Below are 12,014 nucleotides of genomic sequence, written 5' to 3' on the forward strand. Positions count from 1 at the left end.
ATATAGCCCTTCGTACATCAGCTGATATCTCAAAGTGCTGTACAGAAACCCAGCCTAAAACCCCAAACAGCCAGCAATGCAGGTGTAGAAGCACGGTGGCTAGGAAAAACTCCCTAGAAAGGTCAAAACCTAGGAAGAAACCAGGCTATGAGGGGCGGCTAGGAAGAAACCTAGAGAGGAACCAGGCTTTGAGGGGTGGCCAGTCCTCTTCTGGCTGTGCCGGGTGGAGATTATAACAGAACATGGCCAAGATGTTCAAATGTTCATAAATGACCAGCATGGTCGAATAATAATAAGGCAGAACAGTTGAAACTGGAGCAGCAGCACAGTCAGGTGGAAGTTGAAACTGGAGCAGCAGCACGGCCAGGTGGACTGGGGACAGCAAGGAGTCATCATGTCAGGTAGTCCTGAGGCATGGTCATAGGGCTCAGGTCCTCCGAGAGAGAAAGAGAGAGAGAATTAGAGAGAGCATACTTAAATTCACACAGGACACCGGATAGGACAGGAGAAGTACTCCAGATATAACAGACTGACCTGACACATAAACTACTGCAGCATAAATATTGGAGGCTGAGACAGGAGGGGTCAGGAGACACTGTGGCCCCATACGAGGACACCCCCGGACAGGGCCAAACAGGAAGGATATAACCCCACCCACTTTCCCAAAGCACAGCCCCCACACCACTAGAGGGATATCTTCAACCACCAACTTACCATCCTGAGACAAGGTCGAATATAGCCCACAAAGATCTCCGCCACGGCACCACCCAAGGGGGGCGCCAACCCAGACAGGAAGATCACATCAGTGACTCAACACACTCAAGTGACGCACCCCTCCTAGGGACGGTATGAAAGAGCCCCAGTAAGCCAGTGACTCAGCCCCTGTAATAGGGTTAGAGGCAGAGAATCTCAGTGGAAAGAGGGGAACCGGCCAGGCAGAGACAGCAAGGGCGGTTCGTTGCTCCAGAGCCTTTCCGTTCACCTTCCCACTCCTGGGCCAGACTACACACAATCATATGACCCACTGAAGAGATGAGTCTTCAGTAAAGACTTAAAGGTTGAGACCGAGTTTGCGTCTCTGACATGGGTAGGCAGACCGTTCCATAAAAATGGAGCTCTATAGGAGAAAGCCCTGCCTCCAGCTGTTTCTTAGAAATTCTAGGGACAATTAGGAGGCCTGCGTCTTGTGACCGTAGCGTACGTGTACAGTGCCTTGCGAAAGTATTCGGCCCCCTTGAACTTTGCGACCTTTTGCCACATTTCAGTGAGGTGGGAGCCAAATTGAGCACGCCCATTTTTTCAGTTTTTGATTTGTTAAAAAAGTTTGAAATATCCAATAAATGTCGTTCCACTTCATGATTGTGTCCCACTTGTTGTTGATTCTTCACAAAAAAATACAGTTTTATATCTTTATGTTTGAAGCCTGAAATGTGGCAAAAGGTCGCAAAGTTCAAGGGGGCCGAATACTTTCGCAAGGCACTGTAGGTATGTACAGCAGGACCAAATCGGAAAGATAGGTAGGAGCAAGCCCATGTAATGCTTTGTAGGTTAGCAGTAAAACCTTGAAATCAGCCCTTGCTTTGACAGGAAGCCAGTGTAGGGAGGCTAGCACTGGAGTAATATGATCACATTTTTTGGTTCTAGTCAGGATTCTAGCAGCCGTATTTAGCACCAACTGAAGCACCAACTGAAGTTTATTTAGTGCTTTATCCGGGTAACCGGAAAGTAGAGCATTGCAGTAGGCTAATCTAGAAGTGACAAAAGCATGGATTAATTTTTATGCATCATTTTTGGACAGAAAGTTTCTGATTTTTGCAATGTTACGTAGATGGAAAAAAGCTGTCCTAGAAATAGTCTTGATATGTTCGTCAAAAGAGAGATCAGGGTCCAGAGTAACGCCGAGGTCCTTCACAGTTTTATTTGAGACGACTGTACAACCATTAAGATGAATTGTCAGATTCAACAGAAGAACTTGCCCAACCCAGTCATTGAGTACATTGAGACGTCATAGTGGTTTGTGATGACGTTGGTTGGTTCATAGCTCTTGCAACACTGGGGTTGTGTGTTCGATTCCCACGGAGGACCCGAAAATGTCCGCACTCACTGCTTTCGCTGTCATTTGCCTAGTTACTAGTTTTGATTTAAATCGGCTTGACAATCTATGGCTGTCTAAGCAATGATCAACAACCAATTTGACAGAGCTTGACGTCATTTTTAAAATATATTTTTTTTAGAGAATAATGGGCAAATATTGTACTATCCAGGTTTGCGCAACTCTCCCGACGGGGGAATTTATGCATTTCCTGCGCACTTCTGTGTTTGGTATTCAGACTAGGCTGTTGACCATATGTCCAGCAACACGCTCTGCAGGTGCGGCTCTTTCCCGATCTGAATCAATTTGATGGCCAACAGATTTTCTCGTGGAGTTTTCATTCAATGGGGGTTTCAAGTACATTTAGTTGAAGCCATCCCTTTAAATCTGGTGTACCTTTAATTATATATTATGTACACAGACTCACTAGAATACAGGGAGAGAACGGGTTCACAATATAGAGATCGATGACAGAAAGTCATCAATGAATTTTCGTCTCCGTTTCAAAACCAACTGGTAGATTTAAAAATATTCTGATCTTGTAATTATTTAGACCGAAATGTACGGTTATCAATGTATGTATGAATAAGAAAAAACGGTTCGGGAAGCCTTTAAAATATATTGAGAAATTTAAAAAAAAAATGCTTTTCCGGTCTGGAACCGGAAGGGTTCGCCAAACCTTTACTCGTGGTTTCCTCGATCTGTAACGTGGTAGAATTATGAGGGAATTAAATCAAGGTTAGAGTATGAAGAACATACCTTATTCTAGCACCAACTCAAACAAATAGTGGGTGAATAACATGCTATTCTCATGCTTAAATTCAAGGTCAGAAAAGGAACAGAGAGAAATGCGTTTTATTTAGTGTCTAATGGAAGTTCAGACCCCTCGACTTTCCCCACGTTACGTTACAGATGGTTTTTTCCCTCATCAATCGACCCCAGTGACAAAGCGAAAACAGGTGTTTAGAATTGTTTGCCAATAACATATCGTATTCAGACTCAGGATTTGAAGCACCTTGGTACTGGTACCCAGGCTATATGAGATGGACGTGACCCGACCGTCTCAAATCTACCATCGGAACCATGTTGAGTCGGACACCTTCAGACTCAGGACTTTGAAGCACCTTGGTACTGGTACCCAGGCTATATGAGTCGGACACCTCCAGACTCTGGCATGTATTGAGCTGTAAAAACATCTGATAGAGTCTCCAGGTTAATTCTGAGCTTCCAGCTCGACACAAACTATTCTGAAAAGCACATGCACTTTTCACGTCATTAAATCTCCCAGCTAAATCAACATTCCACCCCTGGTTACCACTATTGGTTTAACAAGCCAAACATGTGGGTAGACATGCTTTCTAATGTAATGTTAACCGCAAAGTACACTTACCTGGCAGAACAATAACTTGTATTTATTTGGAAACTTTCTCATTGAACGAGCAGCAGTCCAGAACATGCCGTACTCCCCTAGTCAATTAAAAGGGTAATTACACAACTTCCAAACCTTAAAGGTATTGAAATGAATTGGGTTTGAGTGGAAAACCAAATCCAGAATTAAAAATCGTCCGAACTTAGGAGTTGGAGTTGAGGTGCCAATTTGAAATCAAACTGGCAACCCTGTTATTTCTCTCTTCTCCAAGAAGCTGATGATCAGGATGGAAACGCACCACTCTTAATTCAATGATACCCACACCGAGCCAGTTGTGTTACAACCCCTGAAGGCAGTTTAAAACCCACCGCTCATTCCTAGGCAGTCATTGTAAAATAATTGGTTCCCAACCCGACTTGCCAAGTTAAATAAATTGCTACTGATGTTAACAGGTGCTAGCTGACAATTATCCAGACTTATTCAGTGTGTATCATTAGGTAGCTCAGTGAGAGATAAGATTCTGTCGCTGTACCCTAGGAAAGCACCAGGATGTTGATTTGACTGAAACCCACACTAGACCCTTGTTACAACCCTCTTAATCCTGGACCCAGAAGCTTCCTGCCACCCCACCCAGACAACAGTGAACTGTAAAGGAAGGGAGTCTCAGACAGGAAGTGATGTCGGAACACATGTGCACTTTTATTGGGAGTTTAGTCAGTGTACAAGTTGGCCCCCCCCCCTCCACTGGTCCCTCTGGCACCCTAATCACCTCTGACCCCCCCCAGCAGAGGTCACAGTCGGGTTCATTTGCATAAACAAAAACAAATTAACAGGACCAAGACTTAAGGCTGCAAGTACAAAAAAAAACAGACATTGTGACATAATTTACATACAAGCCATTTACTGCCCCCATGTTACAGAACGCTGTGGCAGAGAGCCGGAAGCCGGCAGCCTTCACAGAGGCAAATACCTGTTCTGAAAAAGGTTTAACAAAACAATTGGAATGACTGGAAAAGAAACAGAATGTACATGTTTTTAAAGTCCTCAGCTGCAGGATAGAATCTCAGGGGTCCTTTTACATTTATTTTTTATACCTCTTATAAACCTTTAATCCGTTCGGTCACCGTTCCAGTTGTGTTTATTTTTTGTTTCACAGATCCTGAGTCAAAAAAAAAAGCGCCAAAATAAGAGAAGCCATGCCAATGAGACTGAGAAGCTGGGTTTGGGCTCACTCCGCGGCCCCCTCTCTCTCTCCCTCTGGGTGGTGTGTCTGGTGGCAGAGCTGAAGTGGTAGTCGGGTGGCTGGGTCGGTCGTTTGGGATTGGGTACAGTCTGTTTAGAAGCATTTACGGTGGACGATGGAGGGACCAGACTCGTCGTACTCCTGCTTGCTGATCCACATCTGTTGGAAGGTGGAGAGAGAAGCCAAGATGGAGCCTCCGATCCAGACGGAGTATTTACGCTCTGGGGGGGCGATGATCTGGAGAGGAGAGAGAGGGTTACATTAACATGGGTTGGACTGCAGTACTAACATCTGACCACACGGTGGGGTTAAATTAACATGGGTGAGACTGCAGTACTAACAACTGACCACACGGTGGCAGCAGAGGGTTAAATTAATATGGGTTGGACTGCAGTACCAACATCTGACCACACGGTGGCAGCAGAGGGTTACATTAACATGGGTTGGACTGCAGTACTAACATCTGACCACGCGGTGGCAGCAGAGGGTTACATTAACATGGGTTGGGCTGCAGTACTAACATCTGACCACACGGTGGCAGCAGAGAGTTAAATTACAGGTAAGGGACAGGACTTCAGATCAGTCAACTGGATACTAAGTTATGCATTGTATTGCTGTTTAGAGGTCTGAAGCAGTTGGTTTTTACAGTGTTAGACTAATGTAATAACTATGAGTGATCTTTAGAAGGGACTGTTAGCTAAGCCTAATAGTAGTGAGAACCATACACACGGGTGTTGCCAGGCAATCCGATTAGATGACTGGTATTTAGTCCTAGTTGGTATAAGGGACAGACAGTTGACTGTAGTGATTCTAACCTTGATCTTCATGGTGGAGGGGGCCAGAGAGGTGATCTCCTTCTGCATCCTGTCAGCGATGCCGGGGTACATGGTGGTTCCTCCGGACAGCACCGTGTTGGCGTACAGGTCCTTACGGATGTCCACATCACACTTCATGATGGAGTTGTAGGTGGTCTCGTGGATACCGCAAGACTCCATACCTGGAGAGAGAGAGGAGACAAAATGGCCATCACTATGCTGCTCACAAGACCGCTGCCGACGTCCAGTCTGACCTCAATGGACTGTTCGGAGTGTTTAGTTGAAACTCACCGAGGAAGGAGGGCTGGAAGAGGGCCTCTGGGCAGCGGAACCTCTCGTTGCCGATGGTGATGACCTGTCCGTCAGGCAGCTCGTAGCTCTTCTCCAGAGAGGAAGAGGAGGCAGCGGTGCCCATCTCCTGCTCAAAGTCCAGCGCCACGTAGCACAGCTTCTCCTTGATGTCTCGTACGATTTCCCTCTCGGCCGTGGTGGTGAAGCTGTAGCCTCGCTCCGTCAGGATCTTCATCAGGTAGTCTGTGAGGTCGCGGCCGGCCAGATCCAGACGCAGGATGGCGTGGGGCAGAGCGTAGCCCTCGTAGATGGGCACTGTGTGGGTCACGCCGTCACCGGAGTCCATGACGATACCGGTGGTACGGCCAGAGGCGTACAGGGACAACACGGCCTGGATGGCCACGTACATGGCCGGGGTGTTGAAGGTCTCAAACATGATCTGGAGACGAGAGAGGAGAGGGATGAGTCACGGTGCTGGAGGACCACAGCAGGGAGGGGGGGGATGAGTGTCAAGGTTCGAGATCAAGTCAGAAGAACATGCGCTAGTGAGTCGAGGGGTAAAGTTAGTGGAGAACCCGTTCAGAAACACACAGCAGTCATCCCCACTGGGCTGTGTAGGTCGAAACAGACCCCCTGTAGCGTTAGTGTTGCTATGGTAACTCAGCTAGCAGAGGGCCATCTTATTGTTAGACTGAAAACCATCATTAAAGTGCCGTTACTAGCTCTACACGCCATAAGTCATCATTAAGGCCAGCAAGGTGCAGAACACAGAAAGGAGGAAAGACCTGGAGCTTCTAGAGAGATGAGACAAATCAGCTTTCAGAAGAGAGGGCCTGGAGGAGAGGAAGAGGAGCGTGAGGAAGGACAAGGAAGAACTGAAGAGCAGAAGGAACGTTAGAGGTGAGTGACACATACCTGGGTCATCTTCTCCCTGTTGGCTTTGGGGTTGAGGGGGGCCTCAGTGAGCAGGACGGGGTGCTCCTCTGGAGCCACTCTCAGCTCGTTGTAGAAGGTGTGATGCCAGATTTTCTCCATGTCGTCCCAGTTGGTGACGATGCCGTGCTCGATGGGGTACTTCAGAGTCAGGATACCTCTCTTGCTCTGAGCCTCGTCTCCCACGTAGCTGTCTTTCTGGCCCATCCCAACCATCACTCCCTGAAAACAGGACAGGGTTAGTATATTCAGACGCTAGCTAGGACACGGCTAGCATACCAACTACTAGATTGGATGGGGTTAATATATATATAGTTAACAGTGTCCTCAATAAAGTCTGACTGCATTGAAGTGCATAAGGCTAGTTGTATGTAGCCACTTCTCAGGGATGTGATCTAAAAATGGTTCATCTCCATTCTAGTCACTAGGCCTCAAATTAATAGACAAATCAAACTAGAACAATATGTTAATTTTACAATTCAAAATGTCCCAAAACCCATCATATGAGATTTGTTTACATTTGGGCATTAGCAATAACAGGTCAATTTCCGGGTAAAAACCCCTTGTTCCTCACCTGATGCCTGGGACGCCCAACGATGGAGGGGAAGACAGCCCGAGGCGCGTCATCTCCGGCGAATCCGGCTTTGCACATACCGGATCCGTTGTCAACAACCAGTGCGGCGATTTCATCTTCCATTTTGAACTAAGAAAAGAAAGAAACCGTATGTAAAAATACAAACAAAGGCTACAAAGACAGACGTTTGAGAAGAGGGTAAAAAAAACTGCGTAGCCCTCGACACTTCCGCACAGCGCCACCCTTAAGAAACACTTCCGCATAGAGCCCTGTGACGACATGACGCAACACGTCCTGGCAGGTTGTAATGACGCGTTCTGACCGCTAGGTGGAAACCGCACTGCGCCCTCCAGACAAAGGAGAGTGGCGCTGCGTTCTTTCGATATTACCATATAAGGACATGTTTTGGGATTCTCAGCAGCCCTTTTGGCGGTTCACTACCAGAGAATAGGAACTTTTTTTTTGGACCAAAACCCGGATGTGACCACTCCCCTCTTAACCAAGTAGCATTTCAACCCCCCCGGCCGCCATTTTATAAACTCCCCAAAAAAACACAAGACGACCGTGGAAATCTGACTTTAAAATGTGCGTTAATGACATGGAAAATAAACCTCTTTATAAAATTTCAAACACTCCTTCTCAATATGAAATCCCAAGTCTATAACTCCCATTCAAAAGCTGATTTACTACTGAGGGGACTAAAAACAAAGACAATTATTTAGTTAACTGCTAAATCCAGTGTTGTGAATAAACCTGCCAGGTTTAGAGGCCATTTCCTGCTGGCCACGCCTTGGTCACTGCTGACGAGGTCCCGACCGGACCGGTTTCCCGAATAACCGCTCAGGTTATATTAACTACGGCTTTAGGTACTACACACATACCAATAAATAAAGTTAGTTTAATGTCTTGAGTTAAAACGATTTGTGTTGAGTGGTTGTTAAAAAACCGTTAACACGCAGGATAAACTAGGTCTGAACCTACAGCCGCAGAGCTCAACACAAAGACTCCGAGACCCCCCCTTTTACCCCGGGAGGGGGGGTCCAACAGCTGGTAAAAAAGCAAATCAGTTGAACACCATGTTAAAATAAATTTATTTACTGTAGGTGGTTGTTGTATGGTGGTTAAGCCGGTTATCGATTACCTAAGTCACACCTGCATATCCGCCACAATTAATTAAACAGGATGCCCATTATAAAGTCTACATGTTTCACCCCTAGTAAATACATTTAGTGAACCTCATCAACCATGCATATTACTGAAAAACAGCATGTTAGCTTAGTCTACCCTATAATCATACAAACAGCCTTGTGGTTCATGTCCTCCACTATATAACAAACCAGATTAAAATGAATTAAAATGTGCAACCAGATACGTGTTTACTTTGTATCTGTTCCCAAAACAACCGCCATTAAATAGTAGAGATATGTAGGTTATTCTTACCTTTTGGTTTGGGAGGGGGGTGTTTCAAGGGTAAATGATATAATCCCGCACGAACTGCGTGTGACGGCGCCTCAAAGTGAACCGGTAGTCGGTGGGCGCGTGGTTTTTATCTCCCGGTTAGATGCCCGGCTCGAGCCATAAAAGGTAAACTTTCGGATTCGCGCAATCTGATTGGTCCGGTGTCACGGAACCGGGCGCGTCGCCATAACACGCTACTCCCTGCTGCAACTAAACTACAGCCGGTTGTGAAACGCCCCTTCTCTCTCTCTCTCTTTCTCTCTTAGCGAGGTATGAGGAAAAAAGGAGGAAATCAAAATGGGATCTATAAAATGTTTTCTAAGGCCCTATACAGAGTACAGCCGAGCCCCGTTTTAAAATGCAGCTGTAGTGGTCAGTTCGGCCTGGAGTTTAGGGTTTGTAGTGAACAGCGGTCAGGGTTAACTCAAAAGTGTAACTTGCATAGGCACCACTAGCTGGTTAGCTAGCTAACTGCTACATCCAAACAGACAGAATGCATCCTAACTCCTAGTCCCCAAGCTCTCTCTTGATGCATCCTAACTCCTAGTCCCCTAGCCCTCACATGATGCATCCTAACTCCTAGCCCCCTAAAACCTCACATGATGCATCCTAACTCCTAGCCCCCTAAGCCCTAACCAGCTGGCTAGTGGTGTTGTTCTGTTGTTCACTGTCAGCAGGCTTCGTTCTGGTAGCCCTCAAAAGAGGCAACATCTATCACACACACACACACACACACACACACACACACACACACACACACACACACACACACACACACACACACACACACACACACTCTCTCTCTTTTACAGACACACTAGTGGACACTTTAACCTGCAGACTGTAGAGTAGAGTGGTCTGCAGGTTATGCTGGTAAATAGCCCCCCCTGCTATTTACCAGCCCCCCCTGCTATTTACTTCCTGTTCTAACAGCTAGCTGGGAAGAGTAGAGGCTATTTACCATGACCCTGCCTCCTGACTTCCTGTTCTAATAGCTAGCTGGGAGGAGTAGAGGCTATTTACCAGTCCCCCCTACCTCCTGACTTCCTGTTCTAATAGCTAGCTGGGAAGAGTAGAGGCTATTTACCATGACCCTGCCTCCTGACTTCCTGTTCTAATAGCTAGCTGGGAAGAGTAGAGGCTATTTACCATGACCCCGCCTCCTGACTTCCTGTTCTAATAGCTAGCTGGGAAGCGTAGAGGCTATTTACCATGACCCTGCCTCCTGACTTCCTGTTCTAATAGCTAGCTGGGAAGAGTAGAGGCTATTTACCATGACCCTGCCTCCTGACTTCCTGTTCTAATAGCTAGCTGGGAAGAGTAGAGGCTATTTACCATGACCCTGCCTCCTGACTTCCTGTTCTAATAGCTAGCTGGGAAGAGTAGAGGCTATTTACCATGACCCTGCCTCCTGACTTCCTGTTCTAATAGCTAGCTGGGAAGAATAGAGGCTATTTACCAGTCCCCGTGCCTCCTGACTTCCTGTTCTAATAGCTAGCTGGGAAGAGTAGAGGCTATTTACCATGACCCTGCCTCCTGACTTCCTGTTCTAATAGCTAGCTGGGAAGAGTAGAGGCTATTTACCATGACCCTGCCTCCTGACTTCCTGTTCTAATAGCTAGCTGGGAAGAATAGAGGCTATTTACCAGTCCCCGTGCCTCCTGACTTCCTGTTCTAATAGCTAGCTGGGAAGAGTAGAGGCTATTTACCATGACCCTGCCTCCTGACTTCCTGTTCTAATAGCTAGCTGGGAAGAGTAGAGGCTATTTACCATGACCCTGCCTCCTGACTTCCTGTTCTAATAGCTAGCTGGGAAGAGTAGAGGCTATTTACCATGACCCTGCCTCCTGACTTCCTGTTCTAATAGCTAGCTGGGAAGAGTAGAGGCTATTTACCATGACCCTGCCTCCTGACTTCCTGTTCTAATGGCTAGCTGGGAAGAGTAGAGGCTATTTTACCAGTCCCCGTGCCTCCTGACTTCCTGTTCTAATAGCTAGCTGGGAAGGGTAGAGGCTATTTACCATGACCCTGCCTCCTGACTTCCTGTTCTAATAGCTAGCTGGGAAGAGTAGAGGCTATTTACCATGACCCTGCCTCCTGACTTCCTGTTCTAATAGCTAGCTGGGAAGAGTAGAGGCTATTTACCATGACCCTGCCTCCTGACTTCCTGTTCTAATAGCTAGCTGGGAAGAGTAGAGGCTATTTACCATGACCCTGCCTCCTGACTTCCTGTTCTAATAGCTAGCTGGGAAGAGTAGAGGCTATTTACCAGTCCCCGTGCCTCCTGACTTCCTGGTCTGTAGTCTACCCCCATCAGTATCAGCAGATTATCTGTGTAACGTATTGTTCCTGGTCTGAAGCCCCCATCAGTATCAGTGTGTGTCTATACCCAGTGTTCTGCAGGTGAAACAGGTTCCTGTTCTGGGGCCTGTCAGGCGGTCTCTCTGCAGGTGAAACAGGTTCCTGTTCTGGGGCCTGTCAGGCGGTCTCTCTGCAGGTGAAAAACAGGTTCCTGTTCTAGGGCCTGTCAGGCGGTCTCTGCAGGTGAAACAGGTCCCTGTGACGACCGTGTCATGATGACGTTATGGTATCGTAAACAGGGATTGGCTGGAAAATATTTAATCTACAAGGAGAGTGTGGCTCTCAAAGTACAGATTTGGGCGTGTGTGTGTATATGTGTGTGTGTGTGTGTCTGTCTGTCTGTCTGTCTGTGTTTGTCAGGGTCAATTGCATTTAATTTCTATTAATTCATTAAACATTGTCCATCATTTCTAGGGGGGACCTTTTTTTAAATTCATTCGCATCCCTAATTGAAATATCCCCAGCCCTGGTGTGTGAACATGCATGTGTTTATGTGTACACTAAAGCTTATTTGGAATGACTGAGGACTTTGGACATGTGTGTGTGTGTGTGTGTGTGTGTGTGTTTACAGTGAGTGAGAGTTGTCCCTGGCTAAGTGTGTGTTGTCACGTTGGGACGTCAGACCTCACATAACACAACATCAGTCACTGGAGCTGCCGCGGGACACTACGTGTGTGTGTGTGTGTGTGTGTGTGTGTGTGTGTTTACAGCGTGTAGTGTGTACGTGTGTGTGTGTGTTTACAGCGTGTGTGTGTGTTTACAGCGTGTGTGTGTGTTTACAGCGTGTGTGTGTGTGGTGTGTGTGTGTGTGTGTGTGTGTGGTGTGTGTGTGTGTGTGGTGTGTGTGTGTGTGTGTGTGTGTGTGTGTGTTTACAGTG

At 46.8% G+C, this 12,014-nt stretch overlaps 1 protein-coding gene across 2 annotated transcripts; it reads right to left on the reverse strand.

Annotated features, from left to right (window-relative positions):
• On the reverse strand, positions 1-9,462 carry LOC109879558 (actin, cytoplasmic 1). 2 transcript variants are annotated; one of them, XM_031820413.1, is made up of 6 exons: positions 8,758-8,889; positions 7,318-7,446; positions 6,726-6,965; positions 5,811-6,249; positions 5,424-5,701; positions 1-29 (listed from the first exon to the last, which is right to left on the reverse strand). In XM_031820413.1, exons 2-6 carry the CDS (start codon positions 7,438-7,440, stop codon positions 18-20), a joined length of 1,092 nt encoding a protein of 363 aa, XP_031676273.1. In that variant the 5' UTR covers positions 7,441-7,446; positions 8,758-8,889; the 3' UTR covers positions 1-17. The 2 variants fall into 2 exon arrangements, with proteins under 2 accessions (XP_031676273.1, XP_020327314.2); XM_020471725.2 differs by lacking the exon at positions 1-29 and adding an exon at positions 4,137-4,941 and having other exon boundaries at positions 5,520-5,701; positions 8,758-9,462.
• Positions 9,463-12,014: the final 2,552 nt, after the last annotated feature.

The sequence above is a fragment of the Oncorhynchus kisutch genome, unplaced genomic scaffold (genome assembly GCF_002021735.2).
Source record: "Oncorhynchus kisutch isolate 150728-3 unplaced genomic scaffold, Okis_V2 scaffold3378, whole genome shotgun sequence".
Classification (NCBI taxonomy): Eukaryota; Metazoa; Chordata; class Actinopteri; order Salmoniformes; family Salmonidae; genus Oncorhynchus; species Oncorhynchus kisutch.